The sequence below is a fragment of the Phalacrocorax aristotelis genome, chromosome 9 (assembly GCF_949628215.1).
Source record: "Phalacrocorax aristotelis chromosome 9, bGulAri2.1, whole genome shotgun sequence".
NCBI classification, from domain to species: Eukaryota; Metazoa; Chordata; class Aves; order Suliformes; family Phalacrocoracidae; genus Phalacrocorax; species Phalacrocorax aristotelis.
The window spans coordinates 2,069,893-2,097,123 of record NC_134284.1 but is presented as its reverse complement, the minus strand read 5'-3'; the positions used below and the strand labels follow the sequence as shown (position 1 = coordinate 2,097,123).

General features: G+C 39.6%; 1 protein-coding gene and 1 long non-coding RNA gene across 3 annotated transcripts in view; one reads left to right on the top strand and one right to left on the bottom strand.

Annotated features, from left to right (window-relative positions):
- The first annotated feature begins 9 nt into the window (after positions 1-9).
- On the top strand, positions 10-19,169 carry LOC142061771 (uncharacterized). Its single transcript, XR_012662238.1, has 4 exons — positions 10-178; positions 5,886-5,984; positions 6,102-6,166; positions 18,427-19,169. It is a non-coding gene; the product is annotated as an uncharacterized LOC142061771 (long non-coding RNA).
- GPR176 (G protein-coupled receptor 176) overlaps positions 4,961-27,231 on the bottom strand; it is a 46,664-nt gene continuing 24,393 nt past the window's right edge. Inside the window, exons 2-4 of one of the 2 annotated variants that reach the window (XM_075103203.1) lie at positions 10,674-10,926; positions 8,156-8,957; positions 4,961-7,586 (exon numbers count right to left, since the gene is read on the bottom strand). In XM_075103203.1, the coding sequence (XP_074959304.1) occupies positions 7,557-7,586; positions 8,156-8,957; positions 10,674-10,926 (1,085 nt within the window). In that variant the 3' untranslated portion in view covers positions 4,961-7,556. Of the gene's footprint in view, positions 8,958-10,673; positions 10,927-27,231 lie in introns of both variants that reach the window. The other variant, XM_075103202.1, reaches the window with a different exon arrangement.

Here is a 27,231-nt window from a genome sequence, read left to right as displayed (position 1 = left end):
CCCTGCGCCGATGCCCGCGGGCGCCGAGGTGCTCAGCTGCGGGGGGGGGGGGGCGGGCCAGCGCCAGTAACGGGAGCGGCGTCTTAAACCGCAGGTCGCTCCTAGCGAGCGTGTGCTGCCCGCGGAGTGAGTGGCGCGCGGGGACGGAGCTCCAGACCGGGCTTCAACAAAGATCTCGGTGAGAAGCGGTGGGCGGCGGTGCCCCCGGCCAGGGGTGAGGGCGGCCGGGGTCGGGGGGCGCCGTGCGGGGAGGCTCTGCCTCCATTCAACCTTAAAACGTGCGCCCCCGGGTGCTGGAGGCCTGAGCTGCGGCCCTTCGCAGGACAGCACGGCTCCCATCGCCGCGGTCTTTCCGCGTCAGTAAAAGAACAGTTTTTGAAGTGTTTAATCCAACAGAAAAAAAGTGCCTCTGTTGAGCATCTTAAACAATCCGTGTTGCGAGTTGTCGCTGTGTCATTTGGCGGTATGTTTGTCTCGTCTCCTGCATAAATTGTTACGTTTACTTGTAAACAAGGGTAGGTGAATTACTTTTAAATAAACTCGTTAAAACTAATACTGGGTTCACCATTTTTTTACCTGAATATTCACTGTTAATAAGGGATTTAATTAATAAGGGGAATGTAATTCCCTTCCTCATCCCACTCCTTTTCATTTCTTTTCTACATTTAAATAGGATGTGAGGTTTAATTCCTGTCTTCTGATTAACTTATGAAAACTGTAGAGACAGTTACTGCTGCCTACAGCCTCCTTCGATACCCATGTATATGTTAAAATCAGGTTTTCACTGGTGGCAAAACTTTACAAGAAACAGTTTGAAGAAACAAACTGCGTCTTGTTCAAAGTAAGGTTTTGACTGCCAATTTCCTTCTGCCAAAATAAATCTTGCTTTGCTGGGGGCACGTGTTTGCTGTCTGCAGTAGGGTTTTTATTGATGCTTACAGTATATGGCATTTTACTGTTGCATTCCCAGAAGTGCCAGTAAGAGAAGGACAATTTTTTCCTGGTATTTTGTGTAGTAATCGTGCGGTGTGGTTTACACTTAAGAGCTGAAGACAAATACAGAAAATACGCTAGCGAACCACATGTATTTTAGCCTCCTTTCTAAGCGTGCTGAGCTCCAGGTCTGTTAAAATTCTAACATAAATCTGCAATGGCTAATGCAGTACTGCAGTGGTGCCTGGAATGTGTGGTCCTTCCCAGATGGTGCAGGTCATGATTTGAAACAGAAAGAGAAGATTGAATACTTACATCCACAAGTTGAGTCATTAAGACCAGTACTGACAATGAGAAAGCAGTAGGATGGACAATATAGTTCAGAACTGGCTCAACTAAAATCTGGCTTTTGCTCTATTAGGAATTATATTAGGTATGAATAATGAGGTATGGAAAGCAGCTCGGTATAACTGCCCCAATATTTATTTATTTTTACAGTAGAGTGTATCTGCTTAACAGCTGACAGAGTTTGACTTGCTATCAGCTTCCCCTACTACAGACAGCCCACAACCTCAGAAGAGCCCAAGAGAGTGTCCAGCTCTGCATTTGATAACAAACGGACATAAAACTCCTTTGAAAGTGGAGCAGGAATAGGGTTCTTACTGCTGCTTGTCCACAGAGAATCAATGAAGCTTTTCAATGAGGCTGTCAATCCCAAGTTACAGATGGCTTAGCAGGGATATCTCAAATCACAGTCGATCTTATGACTTGTGAATGTTAGGTGTCCTAGAGAACCCAGAGAGGAAAAGTAGTTCATAGAATTCATCTCAGATCCTGCAGATTGGGCCACAAGAGTCTTCACTGCCAATAAGAGGACTGAACTTTGTAAATGTCATTAAATATTACAGAATCTCAAGTATTGTTCCAGGTGGCAGGTGTATTTGTAACGAAGCTTGAATTAGAAAAGGAGAACAAAGGGTGTGATTTCCTTTTTTGCCTTTCTGGGAATACATCAGTTTTGTTCCATGATAAACTAGATACCTCTCTGAAGTGTGGTGATCAAATAAAAAAAGGCCAAATAGAGAAAACCCTTGTGTCTAGGCAGGGCACAGCAAGAAAAGCACTCCAAGATGTGCTTTTTGTCCTAAAAGAGAGGTTATAACATGATCAAGACACATTTAGACAAGCTGTTTTGATTCTCAGAACACAGTCACCATAGTAACCAAACTAATTTATCCTTTTCTCCCTAATCCAATCAAGAAGAAACACAAATGAGGCGGGGATATATAGGGACCTTGTTCTGTTACTACTGCTTATCGTCATACTGCGGTGCTGAACAGCGTTTTAATACACAAATAGGCAGCCAAAACACTTTTACTGTCTCATACAGGTTGTAGGGCAAATTATCAAGACTTTGTTTAATGCTTATTAGTTATTTGTCCTTATATCTTTAATATTCTTTTGTGTACTCACCTGAAGTAGCTTTTCTTTACCACAGGCAATATTTTTAAGGTAGACTGTAACAGTTCTAGTACTCGGATCAGGACAAGCACAGCTAATTTTCATTACATTAATTCCCCTAAATGCTAGGGGAATAAACAGACCCTTTTCTTGCAAAGGCCAAATAGATTATGTATTAATATCTTTTGATGGGCCTGTGCCAGGTCAAGGGCAAAGAGCCAGGAATTTTGGGCCATATTCCAACTTTTCCAGGAGCCCTCGGTGAGGATGAGTAGAGTTCTGCAGTGTGCTCCATCAGCTATAGTGATCCAGCACAGTCACCTGTCGGCCAGGGAGAGGCTAAACTAAAATGTGAAGTCTAGAGTCAATGGTAAAACTTCCATGGTGTTTAATAAAGCCACGTTTTCATTCTTGGACTTGCATTGGGAAAGGTCCTGCCTTGACAAGATTGTCTTCCTCACTGCCACACCTTCTTTTGCTGGAAAACAGCAGAGTTCAGGAAGCAGGAGCTCAAAATGGATTGTGTTGTGCTGAAATGTCTCGGTGCCATGAGGTGGAATTTGCTACTGGCAGGTGCAAGGGGACCAAAGAATGAGATCCTACAAGTGGCTGAGGTCCTTCTTCCATGGCTTAGGATACGATCCAGGCAAAAATGAGAGGGTTAGTTTTACAGAAAATGGAGGCAAAGAAGATAGAATACTGCTTAGTTAAGTACTGTGCAGAAAGGAGTTTTTGGAGTAAGTCACCATCTCAGTGCATAATGTTTAGCCATAGGGAACCTCAGGATGCAGAACAGCTGTGTAGAGAAACCCTGGTTTGCGTTAACAAATGTGTGTTCAGGAACTGGATCAGACTTGTTATTTCTTATGCTTTCTTTAAAAAACAGTCCACTTTCTCCTCACAAAGAAACAAGAGAACTGCTCCTACGTAAGTGCAGAGAGGTTTTCAGTGAGGTGAAGAACGCTTCTGCGTCCCCCTCCTATATTGTTGTCCCAGAAGAAAGCAATCCCAAGAATCAGCCTCTGCGTACTCTTCACCACCTCTGACTGGTTTAGCAGCTTAAAAACAAAGATAACTTTGGGCTGGTCCCTGCTGTTCCCCCTCTGTGTCCTCCAGGAAGGGGAGGAATCAACTTGCTCATGAGTGCAACAATCTGCATCTGGACAAGATGTGTTTTGTTTTGTTGTGTTTTCCTGACCTGTCCACAAATTACAAATGGCTGAAGATTGCAGTGACTAACTTTGCGGTCCCAGGCTGATAGTTAAAGACAGCGTTATAACTTGTTTAGAAATCCTGCTAATATCCCTGCTTTGCACAGAGCAAGTCACTTCAACCAAAATAAGCAGCAGTCTTTTGAAGAGGTAAGAATGCTTAAAGTTTGAAAGCAGTAACTTCAACCACATCTTTTGAGGGGGTGAGTCCTTTATGGCCAAAAAAAAGAAGAACCTAAAACCACTGATTATCTCATACTGACTCCTACATGTTGGACACCTTCAAGAGTCGTCTGGACAGGGTGCTGGGCCGTCTTGGCTAGACTCTGCTCTTCCTAGGGAGGTTAGGCTAGATGATCCCTGAGGTCCCTTCCAACCTGGGATTCTGTGATAGGTGAAAGCACAATTACACAGTAATATATCAAATAAGATTAAAAGGCAGAGATTTTGCTTTTATTTATGTTTGCATTCTTTACCAAATTATGCAGTGCAGGGTCAGGTGACATGAATGAGAGGAGCTACCTGAGTTCTGTGGGACATGTGGTCACCTCCAGAGCTGGTTACTTTCACCGCAGCTCATGGGACAGCTCCCATTTAGCTGGAACCAGCTGCTAAATCCCAGTCCTGTTGATCTGGAACCACAGCCTGACTTTCCGTTCTTCAAGATACAGCCCACTGGCTCAGGAATATTTTCCCAGGAAACAGGGAGCAGAGTAGAAGAAAACTCACTACAGAAACCCAGTCAGCCTGTTCTGCAAAACATTATCTAGAGGTGTATTTTAAAGTATGTTTTAAAACCAGAACCAATGCATTCATTAAATTGCCACAGCTTAATAACAATTGGATCTGTTATGTAGTAGAAAGCTTGGGGAGTTCCTAGAAAACAACTGCTTTTCTCTGGAAGCTTACCCTAGTGTGCAAAATACATCGATGCCAAGTAGCCAATCAATAAAACATGATTTGGTGCTGAAGGACTGTGCGGGGTTTTTCTTTTTTTTAATTTGTACATGTCTGTTTGAATTTAACAGTATTTCTTGAGGATATCTAGGAACAATAAATTGGCATTGTCCCCATAGTCTTTTCATCCTTTTTAAAGGATGTCTTCGTTTAATATGAGCTCCATTCCCTGTTTCTCTCCCCTAAGTGCAAGAATAATGGGTTTTAACGTTCCTTCCTCCAAGTTTATTCTCCAGCAGTAAGATTTAGCCTTTAAATCTATTTGCAGAGCCCAAAGTACCCCAGGCTTTCATTTCCTCAGTTCCCACGGTTTTGCTTTGTACTTCACTTTCTTTCACCAATAATCTGGAGAGAAAAAATTATTTTACCAACACCTGTGATGGTTAAAAACAACCATTGTAACAAAAAAACCACTTCTGCTTATCTTTAATGTGATGATAAAGAAAAAAACAAATTTTTTTTTCATTTTGGATGCTGGAGAACATTTTGTCCAGTAGAAATCATTTGAACAAGCCAACAGACAGCAGTAATGACTCAAAGGTACAGTTGTCTTAGACGAAGTTAAAAGTCAAACTCTACAAGTCAAATATTCCACCTTGCATAAAAAGCCTCCTGAATTACTGTTTTCTGATGACAATTCTAGCACAGAGGCTGTATTATTAATTTTACACAGATTATTTTTTCTATGCAAAGATGTACTTTTGTGTATTTCTTCCACTTCCCTTAAACATTCACATTGATAAACTGTTGAAAAAGGGACTAAAATAAAACATTCCCAAATACTTCTTCAGGTATGGAAAATCACCTTATTTAATGTCTTGGTGAAACGTTTCAGTGTCTTCAGATATAACCTGCTAAGTACAAGCAAGTGTTTATACATATGTCATCTTTGAAAGAAAACGATATTTTTGTCTCAACAGTCAAAAACCACCACAAATCCCTTGCTTCCCAGCTACGATAAAAGTAAATTCTATGCAGTTTGGCTCTTCAGATTTATTGGCATTTTGTTCAACATGAGGGTTGAACGGGGCGAAATTAAGTTTGCTTTCCTCAAAGGGAGTTCAGATCTGAGCAACCATTTATCCACATGCATTAATCACAGATACTTTGACCTGTACCTACATCTAAGTGGGCCATAAATATTAAATTTAAACAACATATGTAAGGAAACTATTACTCATACTTTGCTTTTGAGGTTTGGGGGATTTTTTGAATCACATCTGTTCTTTCACTAACTTTGGAAAAAAACCCACTTGATTAAATTACTTTTAATCAACACTTTTTAAAAAAGTTTGCTATGGTGGTACTTCTGTTTGATTTCAGGCAAGATCTGTCTGCCTTCTCATCTCTGTATCTAAGGAGGAGGGCAGCCACCACCCATCTGGACCACTGAAGAGTGCTCCTCACTCCCAAGCTTGAGAGGTTCGTGAACTAGCACTGAAACCAAGAAGGAAATGGAGAAAAACATAATTTACACAGTAATTTATAAACTTTTTAAAATACATTTTTATTAAAACATTTGCTTTTAATGCCTTGTAGAAATCCACCACCTTGGAGCTATCAGAAGCTGCTAACTTTCTTCAAACATGTCAAAGGAGAAACAGGTACATCTCCAAATTCTGCTTAAGCAAAATTTTTTCTCACTTTTAACATTAACCGGTTGGATTTAGTAAGTTACTGTGAACTTGGCAAGATTCTTCACCTTGTCTTTCTAAAAGTGTGTGTTAAAGAAAACTACTTTCATAAACAGGTAGTAACTAGAGGTAAAGCTTCAGCATGCACCAAAGGGCTCAAGTACAGGAGAACCACACAGAGTACACCGATCTTACTAGATTGTGCTTTTAAGAAACTACCCACAGAGACAACAGTGAATGCATATAAGGAAGGAGGAAAGACTACTTGCAACTGAACAAGGATTTAAATGCCAGGGTTACAATAGCTTCAGGTCATCTAACAGACTGGTAAGAGTTTAAAATTCACACTCCACATAAACAAGACAATATGCCTGTGATGATGCTGGGGTGGGGTGGGGAAGCTGCAATACCATGCCTGAACTCTCATAGAAAGGCTGCTGTGCAGAGACCAGGGATGGCATGACTTTGATTGACTCAGGAGTTAGGCACCAGATTTGAAAGTCTCATGTTCATACATGGGTTGGTCCAGTCTGAGACGAGTGGAGAAGGGTGGTTGGTCTCTGTATCTGAGAAGGTAGAAGGAAAACCTCCCTACCTCTGATAATAGTAGAGCAACAGCATTAACAAACCTTGCCTTTTGCGGTCTGTTATCAGCTTCCTCACTCCGCAGTTCAATACAAGGCCACTAGCATTTCTGACCCTTTTCTTTCATTTGCTATCTTTCCCATAAGAAAATGGCAGAGTGCACCAGCAGATGAGTATTTTAAGGTTGACCCCTTGGTTACTTAACAACCCATACACCACACTGTTGGGACATTTGTATATGCCCTTTATCACAGGATCAAAGTGTTCTGTTTATGCCCTTGGCACATACATACTTGTTTACTGGAGTCAGGATTTGTCCTGCATGGTCTCCAATCCAGTTTTTACTTAAAACTACAAGAATACATGTGTTTCAAAAAACAGGTCTTTCTCAGGCTTGACACACACGATGATTTGCGTATCCTTGGCTTTGCTGAAGTTTTAAGCCAAAAATAGTGGTTTAGGTTTTAAAAAAGTTTTGATGTTTGGCAGACACTTGGTAATTAATTTGTGCAAAAAAGGCAAGTTTTATGTTTAACACTGATTTAAGAAATGGGCTTAACAGAAAACAGATGTATTTAACAGTCCATCTTACTTCATTAATGAAATGTGCAATACCTTGCTGTGTCCATTTACAGGAGGTTAGGACTTACCCATTTTGCATCTGACTTCTGCTCCCTATGGCCTTTACTGTGAAGTTACTTTGATACCCAGTCCATTTTAATACAACATGAGGTTTCCCGGCAAACTGACTGTCGTATTTCCATACTTCAGCCATTCAAGGTGTTGCCAAAGCCATGTGTACTTTCTGAAAGTTAATCAGGCAGGTATCATTGTAGGGATTGCACAGATAAAATTAAAGAGTCACCATCTTTTGATATATTATTTTCATGAAAACAAATTAATAAGGAACACATATATATGTTTCCCTTTTGTTTGTTTGTTTGTTTAAATTACATTTGGCACAAAAAAATCAGCCTGTAACAGATTTCAGCGTAACAAAGATCCATGGGATCACACATATAATAGAAGGTAACCTTCCTCTGTCACTTAAAGCTCCTGCTCTTACTAAGAATCCACCTTGGGAAAGATACTGACTTTATTGTTTTTGCTGATTTTTCTTTCCGCTTTGCACTTATTAGGCTGTTTCGTCTGGATTAGCTCTTCAGGGGTATTCCCCAAAGGAGGCAGGAGTCGCTTCTTACTGTTTCGGTTTTCTGAGAGCCACTGTGGAGGCAGCTCAAAGGGTCCAAAACCAAACTGCATGGAATACTTCTCATTTACCATATCAGCTTCTGTGGGCACAGCTGGTGCCACCTGAGCTGCAGAGTCTGCAATCGTCTGCGGTATAAATTTGTGAACCAAAGTCTCTCCTACCTCTAAACTGGTGGTAGGAATTTCTTTCTGCTGAAAGTCAGCAGAGCCAATGGATTTGGTCTCGTTCTCCTCATCTTCCATCGGTTTGAAGATTTGTTGTTGCCCAATATGAAACATCTCCAGAAGCTGGCTTCCCGAACGGACACTGGGCTCCAGATTAGCATCTGCAACACCACCTGAGGTGACAATGTTTCTCCTGCTGAACCTTCGGTGCAGCTGTACTATTGTCCCCACTAAGCACTTCCGTACAGATTTGTTAACAGTTAAAAATAACAATGGATTGGCCAGCAAAGAGACCTTGGGCAGCCAAATGGCAGTGAGGAGCAAGAAGACTGAAATATCTGAAATATTCAGTATGGTGCGGTAAATCACCAAAGTCACGTAGGGGACACTGCAGAAAATAAATATCATAACCATGGAAAGCAGCATGGCATGAAGCTCAGCTTCTCGCTGGGAGGCATAAGGGATAGAAATTGTATTCTGAGGGGTCCTTAAGGCAGCTATGATGACTTTTTTCTTCTGGCTGGCACTCAGTGCCCTGCGAATAAGAATCATAAAGAGAAAAGCCACAGCCACTGGTACAATCACAGTGGTGATGTTATAGATGATGACGTAGATCAGGTGGCCAAGGGAGTAACTCCAAGATTCAGAACAGGTGGACATGGCATAAATATCAGACACATTGGTCACAGCAAATGCTGGAATGCTGGCCACTACTGCATGGGCCCAGATATAGATAACCAGGTCTCGGGATTTTGCATCAGATATTTTCCTTTCCAAAGGATATAGAACAGAGTAGTACCTGTCAAAAAAAAACAACAACAAAACCAGCTGATACAGCGCAAAGGGTGAAGTCTATAACAAGCATAGTGCTTATGAGAAGCCTCTCAGGAGCTGTCCAAGCATGATGTCCCCAGATCCCTAACTGGGTTGCCAACTACCTGCTTATGAGAGAAAAAAAATCCCAAGCGTCTGCCTTTGCAGGTCTATCTGTAGAAAAAAAAATTGAATATTCAAACTTCAGGATCACATTACTAGTAGTGAACAATTCTTTTAATAATTGGGACTGTATCACTTTGGCTGATGTGCATGAGCATAATTTTGAAGATTTCACCATTTACTTGTACATTGGGCAGTATATTGCACACAGCACAAAATTTCAGAAAACACGATGGAGGCATAGACATGTCCCATTGAAAGGCCAGACTCATCGTTAATTTGAAAGCCTGCTTTATGATAAATTTTCTCGCTAGATATTTGGGAAAAGCTGCTGGTCACAAATTACATGTACCCACCTACTGGAAGTACAGTGGGGGTTTGTTTCGCATAAGCTCTGGTTGGGAAGGCCCTGAGCAGAAGAGTAGTCAAACACTGAATATTCTATGTGCATTTAAAAAAAAGGGCATCTCTGACATTCACTTCAGATTTCAGGCACTGATTCATGGTTTGTTTATTACTGTGGACTTCTAGGCTCACAGGCTTTTCATGAGAGACCTATCCTTTTACACTTATCATTTTAAGTGGTAGCAGTTCATGCTTTTTGTGAGGAAGATCACAAATTTTACTGGTAAAGGGCAAATGATATGCTGATATGCTGTTCCAGCAGCAACACGGGTGTGCATTATAGATATTGCATTTAGCAATACATTAAAATTGAAGTAAGAGACATTATCACTTTATGAGGGATTCAGTTTGGTTCTGTACAGCTAATGTATTCTGTGGTGAGACACAATAACAGACTAACAATAATTTTATCCAGCATCTATAAATCCACTCTTTTAGTAAGGTAAACTGTATTAAACCAGTACCTACCCTTCCTGAAAAATACCTAACTTACAGTCACTGTCAAGATGACAGAGCTGTCCATTTAGGTGAGATCAGTGACTGCTAATAATAATAAGCAAAATGAATGGAATTTTAAAACTTAGACGGTCCAAAGGGCCTCTTTTGTTTTAGACTGATCTTCTACATAAAAACCTCTCTGAACTAATTCTGGTTGTACTAATATTTAATTAAACATTAATATAAATGTTTGGGCTTTTTAAAAACAAATCTACATTTGAAATTTGAAATTGATGGACAATCTATGTCAGGCATTGTTAAATTCTTCTAACAGGCAACGTGTTTCAACTTCCACAGTTAAAAATTAGCACCTTGCCTATAGTCAGACATTGTCGGGCTTCAAGTTCCATTACTGAACAAGAATCATTAACAAGAAGAAAGAAAGGATAAAAACTTCTCTGAAGACAAATCTATTAAGTCCTTTATAAATGTCCAGAGATATCAGAGTAAACTGAAAAATAAAGGTTTTCAATGTTACAGAGAAGAATATTAATCCCAGTACATTCTGGAAAGAAGCTGTACACTGTGAGCAAAGCACTGGAACAAGAGCAGTTCATGTAATGGCACAAGACAACACTAAATAACATTTACAAGATTGATATGAAAGGAAGAAAAGGGTTTCAAAGGGAGAAAGAAGAAAGAAAAATCAAGGATGCTGGCAAATTTGATCTCTTACCTGTCAAGAGCAATGGCTGGAAAACTAAGGATGGTCACTGAGCAGAAGACTTTATGCAGAAACTTGGCAATTCTGCAGAAGAGCATCGTATAGATCCACCAGCAGCAGTGTGGGCTGGCACTGAGAGCAATGTCAAAAGGCACACAGACTAGGCTGGCACAGATCCCCGAGCAGGCCAAATTCTTAATGAAGCGGTTTGTTACAGATTTAAGTACTGATGTTCTGCAAGTTGACCACAGCACCATAATGTTACCTGTGGGTAGAGACAGGAAGGATGAACAAAGCAAAGGAAAAAAAAAAAAACCAAAACAACCAAGCAAGCAACCAACCACCCAAAACCCAACAACAATGATTTTACCAGATTTTAATGTTCCCTAGTACCGCAAATAAAAATATTTGTTTGGAGTTTGCATTTGCCAGGAGTCACTGATTTGAACCATCACACTGCCCAAACTAAAAAGTCTGTGTAATGGCTACCAGTTTTATAAATCAGATGACTGAAAACAATTACTCCCCAGCTATCTTTTCACGGCATCTAGTAATGAATAAATTAGGGAATTTGAGAAGTAACCACCTAAGCAGGATATCCAAACCATGTTTTTAGATGCTTACGTTGATTCCTGCATTAAATGAGCATTCCTGAGTATCCAAATATAAAAATTTGCTAAAGTGCTCATATTTTAATAACTAGTGGGTAATTGTTTTTTTAAACATAAAAATACACTGTAAGTAAACATAAACATATAGTTTTAATTGGTTTTTGTGTAAATGGATCACAGCAGCTTGATTTTTTTCCCACTAGCCACTTCATTGGCACAGACGGGCCCGTGTGATGCCACATCCAGAAGAAATTTGTCTATTTTTTTCAAGAGATTCTATACACAGATAATAACATGTAATTAAACAAATGAGACAGGCAAAAAAAAGAAAGTCTTGATGCACATAACTTCAGAAAAATGCACACAGAATGCAATCCACTGTGTCAGGTACTCAAGCCCTACATGCTTGTTTTAAATATGGTGAATGGATGGCAGTGGAGCAGAAGTACGGAGGGAAACTACCCTTAGCTCAGACACTATTTTTCCCTTATTATTGTATCTTACTCTGCCCAGATCTCAGGAAGAAATGACATATCACAGAAACAAATTTTCCACTGCGAATTTCCCAATGATTCTAAGTCACACAGCAACAGCACAAGAGTAAGTGAAGCAACCTGTTCTTACTGCATGCAGCTCTGGGCTCCTGCTTGCGCACACCAAGATGTCAGAAAACTCAAACTCAGAATATAGGATTTGATCTCTCATTTAAAAACCTGTCTTTAGCAAGATATTTGCTTTCTTTTTTTTAATTATGAAAAAAACAAAAAATTGCTACCAGGAAAAGAAAAGGCTTACTAGGACTGTGCAAAAATGAAGATGAATTAAATATTAAAGCCTTATCTTGAATGTCATAAAACACCCACAATCCTCAACGCTTTGGCCAATACTACAGGTGAAAGAAATGCAGACACCTGCTATGCGACCACAGAAATGCTTACTTGCTCAAAGTGCATTTTCAGCACAGAAGGACACCCAAAGACAGATCGGCCCAGGATGATTGCTGGTAGAAATCACACATCTTAACCACTTGCTGCAAACCTCCTGGAGTGCACTGAGCTCCACAGACCTGACATACATGGAACTACACCACACCTTGGCTCAGCAAAAGCTCTTTCTTGTTCTACCTTGGTCTGCTCAGACTGACATGTCCCCAGTCTTTACGGGCAGAGGGGAGTGATGTTGAGGGAGAGGGTGGTGAGAAGCAGACACCCCACTCTGGTTTCTTTGCTCCCTGTCTTCCTGGCTCTGGCTTTACTCTCCCAGGGCAGGTGATACACAAGTGGCAGCAAGCTCTTACACTGATCAGACTCTGTGGAAGACACTTTCTGTGGCACCCAAGCAGATGGAGATGTACTAGTGCAGAGCTAAGGAGGCAGGAGGATCTCTGCTAGCACAGCCAAGCGGGGCACGCACTTTCTATGTCATGTAACCTGGTCCCAGCTTTCCATCCATGCCTGCACCGACATCGTTTTGGTTCAGGCTCCAGCACCTACCTCTTGAACTTTTTAGAGCCGTCTTCAGACAGAGCTTTTGAAGATTCACTGACAGCAATAGGAAATAGAAACTTTCAAAGTGTGTTAGAACTGGAAGGCAGAAGATGAATGTGCAAGGTGACCAGAGCAAGTAGAAGGACACATTTTTAAAGATATGTGCAGATCATGTATTTCTAAGCAAGTTGTCCAACTGAAACTGAAAGGTGCCTCATGTTTCAGCTAAATGTCACATAAACATCATATCATAAAAACAGCACAAAAACATGCAAAGTTTTCTCAGGGTTTTCACAAGCGTTCTTGGTAAACTTACAAGGCATCAGAGCTACTTTCAGAAACCATTCGCCCTTTTATGAAATGATCTGACAAAGAAATGATGGACTCGGCAGTGATAGGTTAGTGGTTAGACTCAATGATCTTAAGGGTCTTTTCCAGCCTTAACGATTCTATGATTCTATGAAAGCAAGCATACTTGATATGACTCTCCCTAGCAATTCTTCACAGTGGTTTTAATGGAGAAAAATCTCTAGTGGAGCACCTATCTCTTGATGATACTATCCCCTAGCTAATCAATTTGAATGATTAAACACTTCTCTTTCCATAAGACACTAAGCTACAGACAGCCATTAATCACCTTACTACATGGCAAATCCAAGACAAAAATAAAATGTAATAGCTCTGTGCATGAGACTGATTAAACTATGTTCAAATTTTCATACTGAAGAATTACTGCAATCATTCTTTGTCATCCAGTTCGCTGTGCACCAGGCAAAAATTGTCCTGAATGACTGGTATTAGTGAATTAGTAAAAATCTCAGCATTGGCCGAATTATGCAGCTGTGCTCAGTGCATAGCTCATGTGAGAGCTAGTTGTTTTGCACTAACAGTAACTACATGGTAAGGGCTAGTGTCATCTTAATGAAATGTGATTCTCTCTTATTTCTCCTGGAGACGTACTGTGCAGTACCACCAGATCAACCAAAGCATAGCTACCAGCATAAAAATACTGCATGACAAGTCAACTCCATTTACTCTGCTGCAGCTGGACAGCATGCAGAGCTTAGCTTCCTATCTCCAAAAAAAGTTAAGTTGTTCTTACTGCATTAACAACTGCATGTTGTTAATACTGTATGTTGTTGACACCTACCAGAAGCTCTTTTGAGTGGATTTGATTTACGAGGCAGTCAGATTTTTTAGTGTTTTGGTAGAGTACCTACAAATATACACAATTAGAGAAAACAGCATCTTAAACTGTTGATTGAGATATGAAAAAGCAGCTGCAGTCCCCCACACTTATCTATGTTGACACTACCATTCTTTGGCTTGCTTTTTGCTCTAACCAATTAAAAAACCCCCAAGCTTTTATTGCCAAGTAGAGTTTTCCTTTGGTTGCCCACATAATATTGCCAGCAAGATCATATTCTTGTTCATATGGCCCATGTGTATCCCAAGTGGCAAGTACCAAGAAATACCAGAAAGTCAAGTTTAGCTTCTTGATAAAACAGTGTACTGTTTCAAGAGAAGCATGCAGTATTAACTTTAAAATCTACCTCACTGTCCTGGTTTCACCTGGGATAAAGTTAATTTTCTTCATAGTAGCTAGTATGGGGCTATGTTTTGGATTTGTGCTAAAAACAGTGTTGATAATATGGAAATGTTTTGGCTGTTGCTGAGTAGCGCTTACACTGGTCAAGGACTTTTTCAGCTCCCCATGCTCTGCCGGGTACACAAGAAGCTGGGAGGGGGCACAGCCGGGACAGCTGACCCCAACTGACCCAAGGGATGTCCCACACCATATGACGTCATGCTCAGCATATAGAGCTGGGGAAGAAGAAGGAAGGGGGGGATGTTTGGAGTGATGGTGTTTGTCTTCCCAAGTAACTGTTACACGTGATGGAGCCCTGCTTTCCTGGGGAGGGCTGAGCACCTGCCTGCCCGTGGGAAGGAGTGAAAGAATTCCTTGTTTTCCTTTGCTTGCGGCACACAGAGCTTTTGCTTTACCTATTAAACTGTTCTTATCTTAACCCACAAGTTTTCTCACTTTTACTCTTCTAATTCTCTCCCCTGTCCCACCAGGGGGGAGTGAGCGAGCAGCTGCATGGTGCTTAGTTACTGACTGGGTCTAAACCACGACAGTCCTTTTTGGTACCCAACATGGGGTTTGAAGGGTTTGAGATAATAACAGATTTGATTGGAATGCGCTAGATCAAATTTATAGCTGCTGTTTTTTAGCTTTTAATCGGCTGGCTTCTGTGCTTGCCACGGGGCTTGCTTGCCTTACTGTATATCAAAGTCTAGTGCTCATTAGTGGCTGTTTTTTGCTTTCACTGCTTGCTGTACTGCTTATCATCTGACCCTGCTTTCTATATATTGTGTCAAGCGTCTTATGCAAGTAACTTTTTGGTAGCTGACAAAATATTGAGTTACGTATTTACTATTTGATGTGTTTTAAAGAATGGAATCATCATATGGTTTTGGCAGGTGCTTAAGGCTTGACAATATATTCCAGAGGCAGTATTCCATCAGTTGTATTAAAAGCTTCCTAAGTTGCTAGGAGATATTCAGTCAATCGAACCACTTGCTTTCAAAAATATCTCTAACTCCTCAGTTATTACCAAAGTGCTTCTCATGAAATAATAATAAATTATTACAATGCCCTAGAGTAGGGGAGAAGCTAGGGGGTGTTTTGGGGGGAATTTTTTTTTTTGTGGGTTCGTTGGTTTGGTTTTGGGTTTTTTTGTTTTAATTTCTTTCATCTAGTTTGAATTGCATTGGTTTTATAACCTTATTTCCAAAGATAGTTTCACCTCCATTACAATTCATGTAAGTGAAAAATGGAAAAATAAAAGAAATCAGAGGGTTCCGGTTGGTGGAAAGAATAAAGTGTAAAAACAATATTGGTTCTAAGATGAGGAAGAACTCTTTAGACAGACAAAATAGTCAGAGCCTGAAAAGGGAAAAAAGGATAAGCAGACAGAAATGTCTACTTGGGACACTGCAAAATTAGTAAGTGAATATAACTCAGGGAAACATTCTTCTTCCACTTGCAATTATGAGTAACTTGTGTATCAATAAGCTGCTCTGATGAACCAGATCAGTTTCAGTATAGATAGGTAGCTCTTTCTGCTGATGCCTTCAAATCTAGTATTTCCCTTCATGCATCTCAAAGGATGCCCACTCAGAGAAGAAATTAAAACAGAAACTTTGCACGGTGTTAAATATTAACAAGCTTCAGAACAAAACTGCATGCATTTCGCATTTCACATTTCACTACCACTCACCATTTCCCAGCAACTCCTTTCCATGGAAGAGGATAACAACATTCCAGGCAACAACGTAATTCAACAAGCATTACAGCAGTTGCACTCTGAATCTTTTCACAATGTCTAGATGCACTTTTGTGTTCTGTATGTATTAGTCATTCACTGTTGTAACTTGTTAAAGATGTTAGTCTAACACCAGTATTCTCCTTGGCTTACAACTGTACTAGGCTGTTGCACATCCTCACAGGGGGCAAAGCTGTCATTTTCTACCACGGGTTAGTTTCTGAGGTGTTTTTGCTGGATAACCAGCTAAGGGATACATAACCTTGGATTCGAACTTCGTAATGGCATTGTACTGGTTAGCTGGGAGGCATCCAGGGAAAGTTGGAGTGAACAAGGAGCCGGAAAGCATCAATACTGCCTGGGACATGAGTGTCACTTAGAAACAACCACATGTGACAAAGCATACCCCATACGGGTTGCACAGAATTCCACTACTAAAAGAAAAAGACTAAGTACTTTTCATTTAAAAAGGAAAAGCGTATCATTGCCTCTCTCAGAGAATGAGCTATGTCTACATATAACCCTTACTACACCTGACATTAGTTAATAACCTTGTGAGTACACAAACTGAATGAGCAGGAGGTAAGTATCCAGTTTGTCTCTGCCTTTGAAAATTTCTCCAAGTAAAAAAGAGGAATAGGAAATATTAAAGGTAATATTGCATGAGAAGCAGCTCTTTTCATGTTAGAAACAAGCACATGTATAAAGCCTGCCAAAGAATGTCAGTTTGTTTTATTCTCTTATATTATCAATACTACCAATAATAAAATCAATAAAATTCAATAAAATATCTATGTATACCAATTCTAATGTATTCAGATCGAAAGGATAGTTGTTTCCAGTCATCCCCTACAATTTTTTTTTAATTGAGAAATACCACAGATAAGCGTCCACAGATTACAGGAAGTTGTACAGAAGTACATTGAGTAAGTAAATATAACAGCCCAACGTAGCATGCTGCCCAGACATCCTTCAAGCCTTTATAGTGTTTCAAGTTCACTGTATCTGTTAGGAGTAACATTCTCTGAGCATGAAACGTTATCAGAGTGCATTAGTCTGATTCAAAGCAGCAAAAAATATTTTTTCTCCTCTTCCGAGGTGTACCCTCCTCGATTTCACTGCCAGACACAAAGTGTTGATGAAGGCATCAACAGCTGAGAGTTTTGGAATACTAGCTCTTAGCAATAATTCAAATAATGAGAAAGATTCTTAATAGTACCTTTAACAAGCAGAAGGGCGATCCCCATGGAAACCAGCCTGTTATCTAAAACAAATGCATTTGCCATGCAGTCATCCAGAAAAAGAAGAAATCTTGATCTTTGCCGATTAACTCATGGAACCAATCCATTAGCTGGGTATGACATTCATCCTACATTTTTGTTAACATTAATCAGTACATAACTGAATCAAAACACTGACCACAATCTAGCAAATTCATCCTCCTCACAGCTTCCCTTCCTCTGCCTGCTGATTCCGCCCCCCATCCAAAGCGGGGTTCTCAGGATCCAGCCATCCTTCCCAGTCATGAGCCCCTGCACACCCCACCCACGCTCCGTGCAGTGTTACAGGTAAGGAGCCTGCAGCCCTCTTTAGGAAAAAAACAAAGCCGGAAGCAACAAAAAAGGTTGGAAACTGGGCTCTAGCCTTTAAGACCCTCCATTGAAAACAATTAACTGAAAAGGTCACAGGTTCTGTCAATGTGATGAACAGAAAAAACTTCTCTTGTTGAAACACCAGGATGATTACATTCCCAACCCTCAAACTCTCTTTTTTATTATTTTCTGAGGTATTTCAAATAAGGTGTTTTCCACAGAACTTGTTCTGTTGAAAGACAAACCTCACTCAAAAAGCATTTCACTGGAAACATTTTTGGCAACCCATGATAGGTAGCTATCAAATCCCCTTCTTATGTTAAAATGTATGTTTACTTATTCACCTCCAGAGGGAACAGGGGTGTATCAGGATACGTGTTGGCTTACATAGCCTGAAGAAATGCATAACTTTATCAGAGAATCACAGAATGGTTGAGGCTGGAAGGGACCTCTGAAGATCATCTGGACCAAACTGCTGCTCAAGCAGGGCCAAATTCTTGTACCACTTTATAATTCCTGTATATTTTAGTTTTTAAAGGTATAGTCATCAGACTGACGAAATTGCCTTTATAGATTGAAAAAAAAACCCCAAAGCAAAAAGTAAACTTCCTGAAACCAAATCCAACCTATTTTAACATTCTAGCTACCAACTTCAAAATTCAGTGATAAAATAACAATTGCACTCCAGTTTAAAAGTGTGGGTAATAGCTTAATTTGTTTTTTTAACGTATTTCTCATATTTTCAGTTTGTGTACATATGCAACCAAATGGTTTATACGCAAGATGAAGTGTCTGCTGCAAGAGAACTACCCTGGAACAAGGCTTGCTGTATACCGAACCTTTTTTTTCCTTCATAAAACCTGTGATCTCCTTAATTTTAAGATAATGTTTCTCATTCCTATTCTTATAATTCTCATTCACATGTTCCTACTTACATCATAAATATTGATTTAGAAGTACAATTATGTAAGAGATTTATCAGCATGGAGCTCTGGTCACTAAACTCAGCTCAACTGAACTACATCAAGCATGGCTTTGCCCAATGCAGAGTAGTTACCTGCAGAGCATTCCAGCACAGATGTAAATTGTATTGGAAGCCCTTTCATTTAGAGTCTGATACTGATCTACATGGTTTCTGTTCCCCCAAAAAAAGTGTATAGTTACAAGGCAGAAAAGATTTTAGGGAAGGAGGTAGTTCACAGCAGCCTAGTCCCAGAAAGCAAACATAAGATTTCCTTGCAGCAACAGGCAAGTCATTGACTTTTGTTGCAGAATTGCCTAGGGATAGTCCAAAGCCAACACCTGCCTACAAAATCCACTGGCAGCAGCTACTGTGACTTGTGAGGTGAAGATGGAGTAAAGTTAGAAAACATATGAAAAAATTTAAAATTGTTCTTACAGCAATCATAACTTGTGTGATATGATGGTATTTGTAATGTCAAAATCACTATGGCAAATGATCATTAATATAATTCCATTTGTGACTTTTCTTACTGTTGTCCTCAGTATTTTATAAATGTATTGTCTGTCTAAAGTAACTGTGTCATGCTGAAGGTCTTCAATACCCACTTGTATTTCTTTCAGATAAGGATATCTGAAGGGAGGTACGAAAGTGCTGCGCTAATAATTCTCCAGTTCTCCATACCCACTGCCACTTTTTCCCACCTCACTTTTTGTACTTACTGTCCTGTTAAATGGACAGAATTTCTGGGCAGAACAATCATTTTCTCCCTTTTGATAAACTACAGTCCTTCAACAGCCACCACAATCATTTCAGTCCCACTTATTTTGCTGAAGTACACTTGACTTGTCTGAATTCCTTGCCTCTATTTTAAAGCTGATGTCCTCAAAGAACCTGAAACTCTTCAAGCTCCTTGAAAGGAAAAAAGTTTAGAGTATTGCATCTGCAAATTCAGGGCCTTGGATTGTTCCCACGTCAGGAAAATAGGACAAATGTATAGCATTACCTTTGAAACCTAAGCTAGGAAATGAAAAACCTGAAAAAGAACGTCCAGATTTACTGCTCTAACCATAACAGGAATATAAGAAGTTATTAACTTTTTGAATCACAGTGCCTAAGGGACCAGCTTGTTTTACTTATTGCAAAAATATAACCAAAAGGTTTTAAACCCAAGGACTTTACATGCCCTTCCTGAGAGTCCCCCATGACATGGGGACCAACGTTTTTACCTCCTCTATAGAGGAGGGAAATAGAAATAAAAGAAATAAATATAGAAGAGGTAAAAATATTGGATGTCCACATCAACATACATTAAATCCTTAGCAGAAGTACGGGATCCTACATCTCCTTCACCAACCAAGTATCACATCTAGTGAACCATCTGGCCTCTCTTACACCAGGATTTGTGCCAGTCGCCCTCAGAGAGCAAATCAGATGTTGCTACTGAAACACTACAAGGCCTGGGATGCAAATGAAGCAGGTAATTTTCCTGAACAACCTGTCTGTCGATTCATCATCATCCTTGGTATAAGAATAGCTTTTGTTCCTTTGTTTTATAAAAAATGCAGAAAGGGGCCATTTTGAACCTGTATGTCATGAAACGACTGAGAGGATGCAACAGGAGCACTTCTTATGCAAGGTGATGTCAAGCAACACTGCAATTTACTTGAGCCCCCCTGACCACTGCGCTGAATCTAATTGTAAATAGCAGTCTTAACACAGGGAGCAAGTACATTTAAGATTTGTTTTTAAATGCTATCTGTCAGTACCTCTTTGTTTGTAGAGAGCCAGTAGCCCCGCTATGTATGTCCAGACACACCTCTTCAGACGCTCCTTTCTTCTCTGACCTCACCCACATGCACCTGCAATTCATATGCAGGCATGTTGGTGCTGTTAAGGAGACGTGGTCACTTAGATGTGACTTTTCACATCGCAGATGTGGCTCAACTTTGCTTCATATACCTGGCCAGCCCCAGTCCCTACTAGGTTCTTCCAGGAGAAGCCTGCAGGACCCTGCCCTCTCTGCGCAACAGGCCAAGGTCAGATCCAGGAGGAGACTGACAGTTCTGCACTTCTGAGGCTGTGGAAGAACTTAGGTCTTTTAGAGCAACTCCAGGCTTTGGCCCGCACTGTAAGCTGCTCCAGCATCCACAGCAGACAGGAACAACTTTCCATCTGGCACTCAGGACCTGACGACCTCCTGTGTCATTCAGAGCCTTACTCCCTCCTGCCTTCACCTTGATATCTGTACAAAATGCTACCAGACCACAACGCAACGTGGACATGGTCCAACAACATCGTGCTTATGCAAAATTATTTTTTCTGTATCTAATACTTTTCCAGTTGTCCACTCAAGATATTAAGGCAAAACTTATAAAATAAATTAGTTGCTGTGCCATATTGTAGTGGGGTGGATATGTGAGATCTGTACTAATACTATACAACCAACTGGACAATTTGACTAAATTACTGGTTAGCTGTTTTTCCCTGGCTTATTTATTGAGGAAAAAAGCAGAAGTACACACAATTTAAAATGGATTATACTTAACAGAGGAGCAGAGTTTAAAAAGCCTGTGGTAATCACTAGCAGTTGGAAGACAGACTTTCTATTTTCCTTGGTAATTGAGGCCATCTTGCATTCTTGATTAAAAAAAAAAATAATTCCTACCCATTAGCATCAATTTTCATCCTCTGTTGCAGCTGAAATTATAGAGTTTGTAGCTGAAAGACACCATAGTAACAGCTATATCATAGAGCAGAAATTAATTTCTGGCCTACCCCAGGGTCTCATGACCCTTTTTTTTTCTTTATGCAACTAAGAAAGATCTGCTGTTGTTTCTGCATCAGTTTGACTGTGCTTTCCTTTCTCCGAAGTGCCAGGTTATCAGAAACAAAATTTTATTCTTTATATAGCTTTGCCATGCAGCCATTCACCAGGTCACCAGATGGGCATATTTGCTCTTGCTTCTTTATACAAATGTGTCTTCAGATAGAAATTACATATGCTTAATACGTCCTGTGCAGTGGGATTAATTTACATTATATTTAGAAACAAGGTTTCTTCCCTCCCTCCACAGCTGACTCTGTAATGAATGGTTCTCTTGGCTCCTCTCAGCTCTGGGAATAGACTCAGACAATACTTGCTGGGAACGAGAAGGTAGAGCTGGGGACCCTGACACACATCTTAAGCACTGTGAGTTATAAACTGAAAAAAATCAGTATAACCCTGGAAAAGGAAGATAACATAGTCATTTTTACTGTAAGTCTCCTTTTCTTCCCTAGTGTTAGAAATACAACTAGCCATCTATATTTGGACTTCATAAGTTGCTGGGCACAGAAGAAGATACTCTACTCTGAAACCTGCCATAACACTGCCAAAACTTTGCCATATGTTTCCTTGCGCTAGTGGGGGCTTATGGCGTAGCACAGACTGATGACACAAACTCCCTCCTCAATCATCCATACACACTATAAGATTTTAAACTTGTGCTTTGCTGATAGATGCAGCTGAAGAGAATCTTTTTGCTGACATGGAATTTTCAGGTCTATTAGCGTATTAAAATCAAACAGATTTCAATAAGATTTTTCAGTATAAAAAAAAATATTTAAAGCTGGAACAACATAACCTAAAATTAGTTTCTAGTTTTATTTTCTGAAACTAAGAAATTATTTCATTGTCTTGCTACATATATGTAACCTGATAAGGTCTACCATGTATTAGCCATATGCATGTAAAAATTACATGAACCTAAGCCACATGTAGAATACAACTAACCCTATAAAAGACAGCAGCCACCATCAGAAAAGAGAAGAACCGTATATGCACATCCTACTTCTTCCACCAAAGAGCACTGCACACAGGCAGTGACTTGTTTGACTGGGGAGAATCAGCAAGTGGGTGTATCATATCACTTACAGCCTGCTGTGTTTTCCTATACACATATACAAATACATGCTCATTAGCAAAGCTTTCCAGGGTTCCTGCATCTGTTCTCTGCAGTCATCTGTAAAACAACATTTCTTGTTGTGACGCAGGCAGTAAATCCACAAATAACCAAGATGTTAGTTGCTGTATCGTTGACCTCTGCTTATTAAACATTCAGCCCACCTATTGCTACTAACCCAGGCATGTATTATTTCTATTTCAGCAGTTGGCTTTTGTATTCTTGTATTTCTCACCCACTTCTTCCCTTTTTCTTTCTTACAAAAATTACCATGTCACAATGGTTGGGAATGCTTGCATGATGCATTTGTGTAATTGCTCCTCTCTTGTACTGAATCATCCACTGTCAGCAGGTAAAAAATATTTCAGATCTCTCTATACCATATGCAAACAAACAAATAGAAAATAAAAATAATCCAGCAATTTCTCTAGGCTTCTGCAGATGAAGTAGCAACAAAAATGTATGGCAAAAATCTGTAGCGATTTCTGCTCTTCCATGAAGGAACTGAAAGGTGTCCATTTACAGATGAAACCCCTTCAGCTTTGTAACTCAGCTGCCTGATGCAAAAGTTTCAGTTTTAAGTAACAGCTATATAGTCTTGTTACCTTGAAAAGAAACATGGGCACATTTCACACTTTTCAGGGTCAATCTGGAGAGCAAGATTAAGTCTGCATATTTTACTAGTCCCTGGAAAACTGCCATGGCAAAACTAAAACGTCTTCCAAGATTGCAGAGCCAAAGGAAAAGCTCTTTTTAATTTATCCACAGGTGTCTGGCATACTTAACCAGTGACCTACATAAAAAAAACCAAAACTGTGGATCCTTTCCTGAGGCATTTAGAGTTTTGCCTGTAGAGATTTGCAACAGAAATACTAGGATCAGTCTGAATGAAACATGAATGGAAGCAAATGTGTGTTCATGCATCAAAAGAACCAATAAAGCAAGGGTTAAAAGAATGTCATGTATTCATAAAACAAGGACACCGCTGACCACAATAAAACCGGTAAATAGGGAGGAACGTGCTGTTTGCATCAGGACCAGGAGGCCTGTGCTCTGAAACGGCCACAGCAGGGATGACTAGTCAGCAGAGGACTCGTGCCGTAATATAGGAGGATAGCAAGGAGGCTGTAGCACGGCAGTCAGCCACCGCTCTCCTGCCTGTTCCAGCAGGAAGACAGGCTGCAACTAAGATTTCCAGAATGATGGAATGAAGACAAGGGGCAGCAACCTTGCCAAGAAATTAGAGGGGCTAATTAAGATCACATTAAGCAGGATTCTGAGGTAGAAGATCCTCCCATAGTAAACGTTGAGTCCTAGCAAGTTTAAAAGACCCATTCAAAAACCATTTCACTGTCATCCTCCCAATTCCACACAGGCAATCCAGACCGCTTGAACACACATGTGTTGGTGCTTGTGAGCGTGTGCGAGAGAATAATGGCTGAAACCAGTGTTGTTTAAAAAATAAAATCGTATTTCCCTTTTGTAAGATTTCACATCTGGTTTTGCTACACTAAATTCTTGTCGAATTTAAGATACCAGTTTAAATTTAGTTTTGCTTTTTTATTTTGTTAAACAGGAACCTCCTTCTACGTAATACTGGTAATACCCAACACCAATCCCAAAACATGTCAATGCCTTGAAATTTGGACATAATTCCCACTGATGGAGTTTGAATGACGAAAAAAGCTTAAATGATCTGAACTTTTACTCACAAAGTCTCAGTTACATAGTCTCAGCAACTGTTTGCAGCCATACATGCCCAGAGCCCAGTGCAGGCAGCAGGAATTAACCAGGGAACAGAATCCAGGCTACAATTAAAGCACCCTAAAAGAAAAACTCATCTTGGCTCCAAGGGCACCACAGTATTATGTTACTAGGGTTTTTTAATTTCACAGTACCCAATTTTACAGTTCTTTTGTCTGCTTCTCACCTATGTAGCTGCTCTTTTCCAGCTACACCCCTCGGTAGGATAAAATACATTATTCCTCCTCAGAAACCTTACCTTGTTTACATCCTTAGACCACTGTAACAATACTGCATCAGACAGAGGCCGTCCGAAGCAGTTCTGCATCTTTTCCTGGCCTTAGTCAATTTCATCTGTTGCACATGAAAAACTAAATTCTTCCTTACTGAAGTGTTTTTGCTAACTTCCAGAAGCAACCTTTAAGAAGCTATCAGAAGATTTAGGCTTTTTTAACCACACATTATTATTTTTGATATAGACAAAATTTTGATTGCTTCAAAACATGTCTTTTTGGTTAATTTATGAGGAGATTATTTTAATTTTTAGATAGCTTTTATTTCACTAATTATACTCGTTTGTATCAGCAATGACCGCAAAAACAAATTAATAAATACATTTGCAAATACAAATGCAAAATCATTCCACAATTAAAAAACCCAGAGTCACATTGTTTAGATTTGGAATGTATTTGGGTTGCTTTATTAATGTAAGTAACCAGACATAAAACTAGCACTGGAAACAAGCAAATCTCATTAAAAATATATTCTAAATGAATTGTGGAAGAAAAAAACCAGGACTGGTTAAAAAAACCCGATCAACAGTATTGTACATGGTGCGCAATGTCATGTAACAGTAAAAATACTCACAAGTACGTTATCAAACTGTCATTAAAGTTCCAAAAGCAAGCCATCAGTGTGCTTACACTAAGAATAAACTATAAAAGAATCTCAAATACAAACTAATGAATATGTATATGAGTTGCTTTCCTCGTGTCAATTCAACCTGCGTAGGGTGTTTTATTAAAAAAACAAATTAAGAAAAAGATGTTACAGAAATTCTCTTTTTCTAAGAGGCATTGTACTAAGCCATCCAGGTGTTAAAGTGCCAATGCAAGCCTAAGTAATGCTTAATGAGGAGGCCCTCAGAGAGCATATCGAGGTTACCTCAACTCTTTCTGATTTCCCAGTAGGAGACAACTTAGCAGCAGCAACTATTTCAAACAGTTTGGTACCAGATGTGTACTGGGGAAAACCACAACAGAATCACTCTGTACGCTTTAGAGACAAGTTTAATATAAGCAAACAGAGGGCTTCACAGTGACGGTCATTTTAGATTACATAACTGGTATAACCTCTCTTTCGTACTTTGAAAATTATATAAATATAGCAGGAAAAATAGCCACTTGTGTTCCAAAGTGCCTTCATTAAGATGTCTTCATTTTAGCAAGCTAGCATATGGACTTCTTTCAGATTCTGCTGAGGTGATCCCATTTTTGGGTTGTTTTTTGTTTGGGTTTTTTTTTTTTAATTATAATTATTACTGACAGACTGCAACACTCCAGTGCTCCCCTAGAAAAAGAAAAACACACAGCGCAGGGAGCTATATGACAATCCTCTGCCCTGTCCTGCCAACACGCTCCTGTGTATGGAGAAACCTGTATATGCTCTATATCCATGATCCATTTCGATCTTTGTGCTAACAACATAACTATATATATATATAACATATATATATTATATATAACATATATGTATAACAAACTATGACACTGCTTTAAAAGATTTAATTTATGAGAAGTGCTTTCAGAAGCACTTCTCTTCTAAAAGCATAGTAGAGGAAGACTCAAAGTAACAAACCTGGAATTAAAACAGTACATGTTCTAGACTGAAAGTAAAGAAAGAAAAAACAAAAAGCCTACAGCATTTTATTAAGAATCTACAATCACCTCTGGAGCCTACTCAATAAAACTTTAACTTCCAAAATTAGCAGAATGATGAAAAAAAAAATCATTACATAGGAACTCAAAGACAGTTGTTAAAAAAGGTTATTGTTAAACCCTGACTCATTCTACCATTGCCTGTGTGAGAAGCTCAACAGACCATTGCAGAACCTACACACTGAGGAGAGCAAAGGTGTCCCACCTGTATCCTAAAGCAGAACTTAAATGACTTAGCACTTCCCTGATTCCTAGAAAATTATTTTTAGTGGAGATTATTCATTTTTTGTTCATGCCTCAGTGGTCCAACAGCAAATAAATCAAAAACTCCTGGTATTTCAAGGATGGAAAAGTTAATTTACCATTTCAAGCTTTATTGGTAAAATATACTAATAGAGACATGTAACTGACAACTATGCTCATCTGGCAACTATAATGGTTAGATAAATATTTCATAAAGCACCTAGTGTATACATAAATGCAAAAACCAATGCAATTTTAATGTTTGAGTTTTATATAGAATCATAGAATCGTTAAGGTTGGAAAAGACCCTTAAGATCATGGAGTCCAACCGCTAACCTATCACTGCCAAGTCCACCACTAAACCAGATCCTCAAGCACCATGTCTACCCTTCTTTTAAATACCTCCAGGGATATACATTAATAATTTCTGTTACTGAACTGCTGTTTAATAGCCTACTTATAAGTCTTAATGTGGCAGCAGAGTAGCAAATACTGCCAGCACGTCAATAGCTTTTTCTGAGTTTAAATGGTTAAACTGAACAGTGCATCAATTAGTTTGTATCTAATTTGCAACATGTCTGGGTTTGGTTTTATTTAAAAAGAAAAGCAACCCTCTCCCAGGCCAAGTACTTGGCCAGTGATTTCTGCCACATGGCTCATTAGAGTATTAATGGCAGTCATGTAGCTTTATCTTCTGCAATGTTTTGAAACCACATACCACGG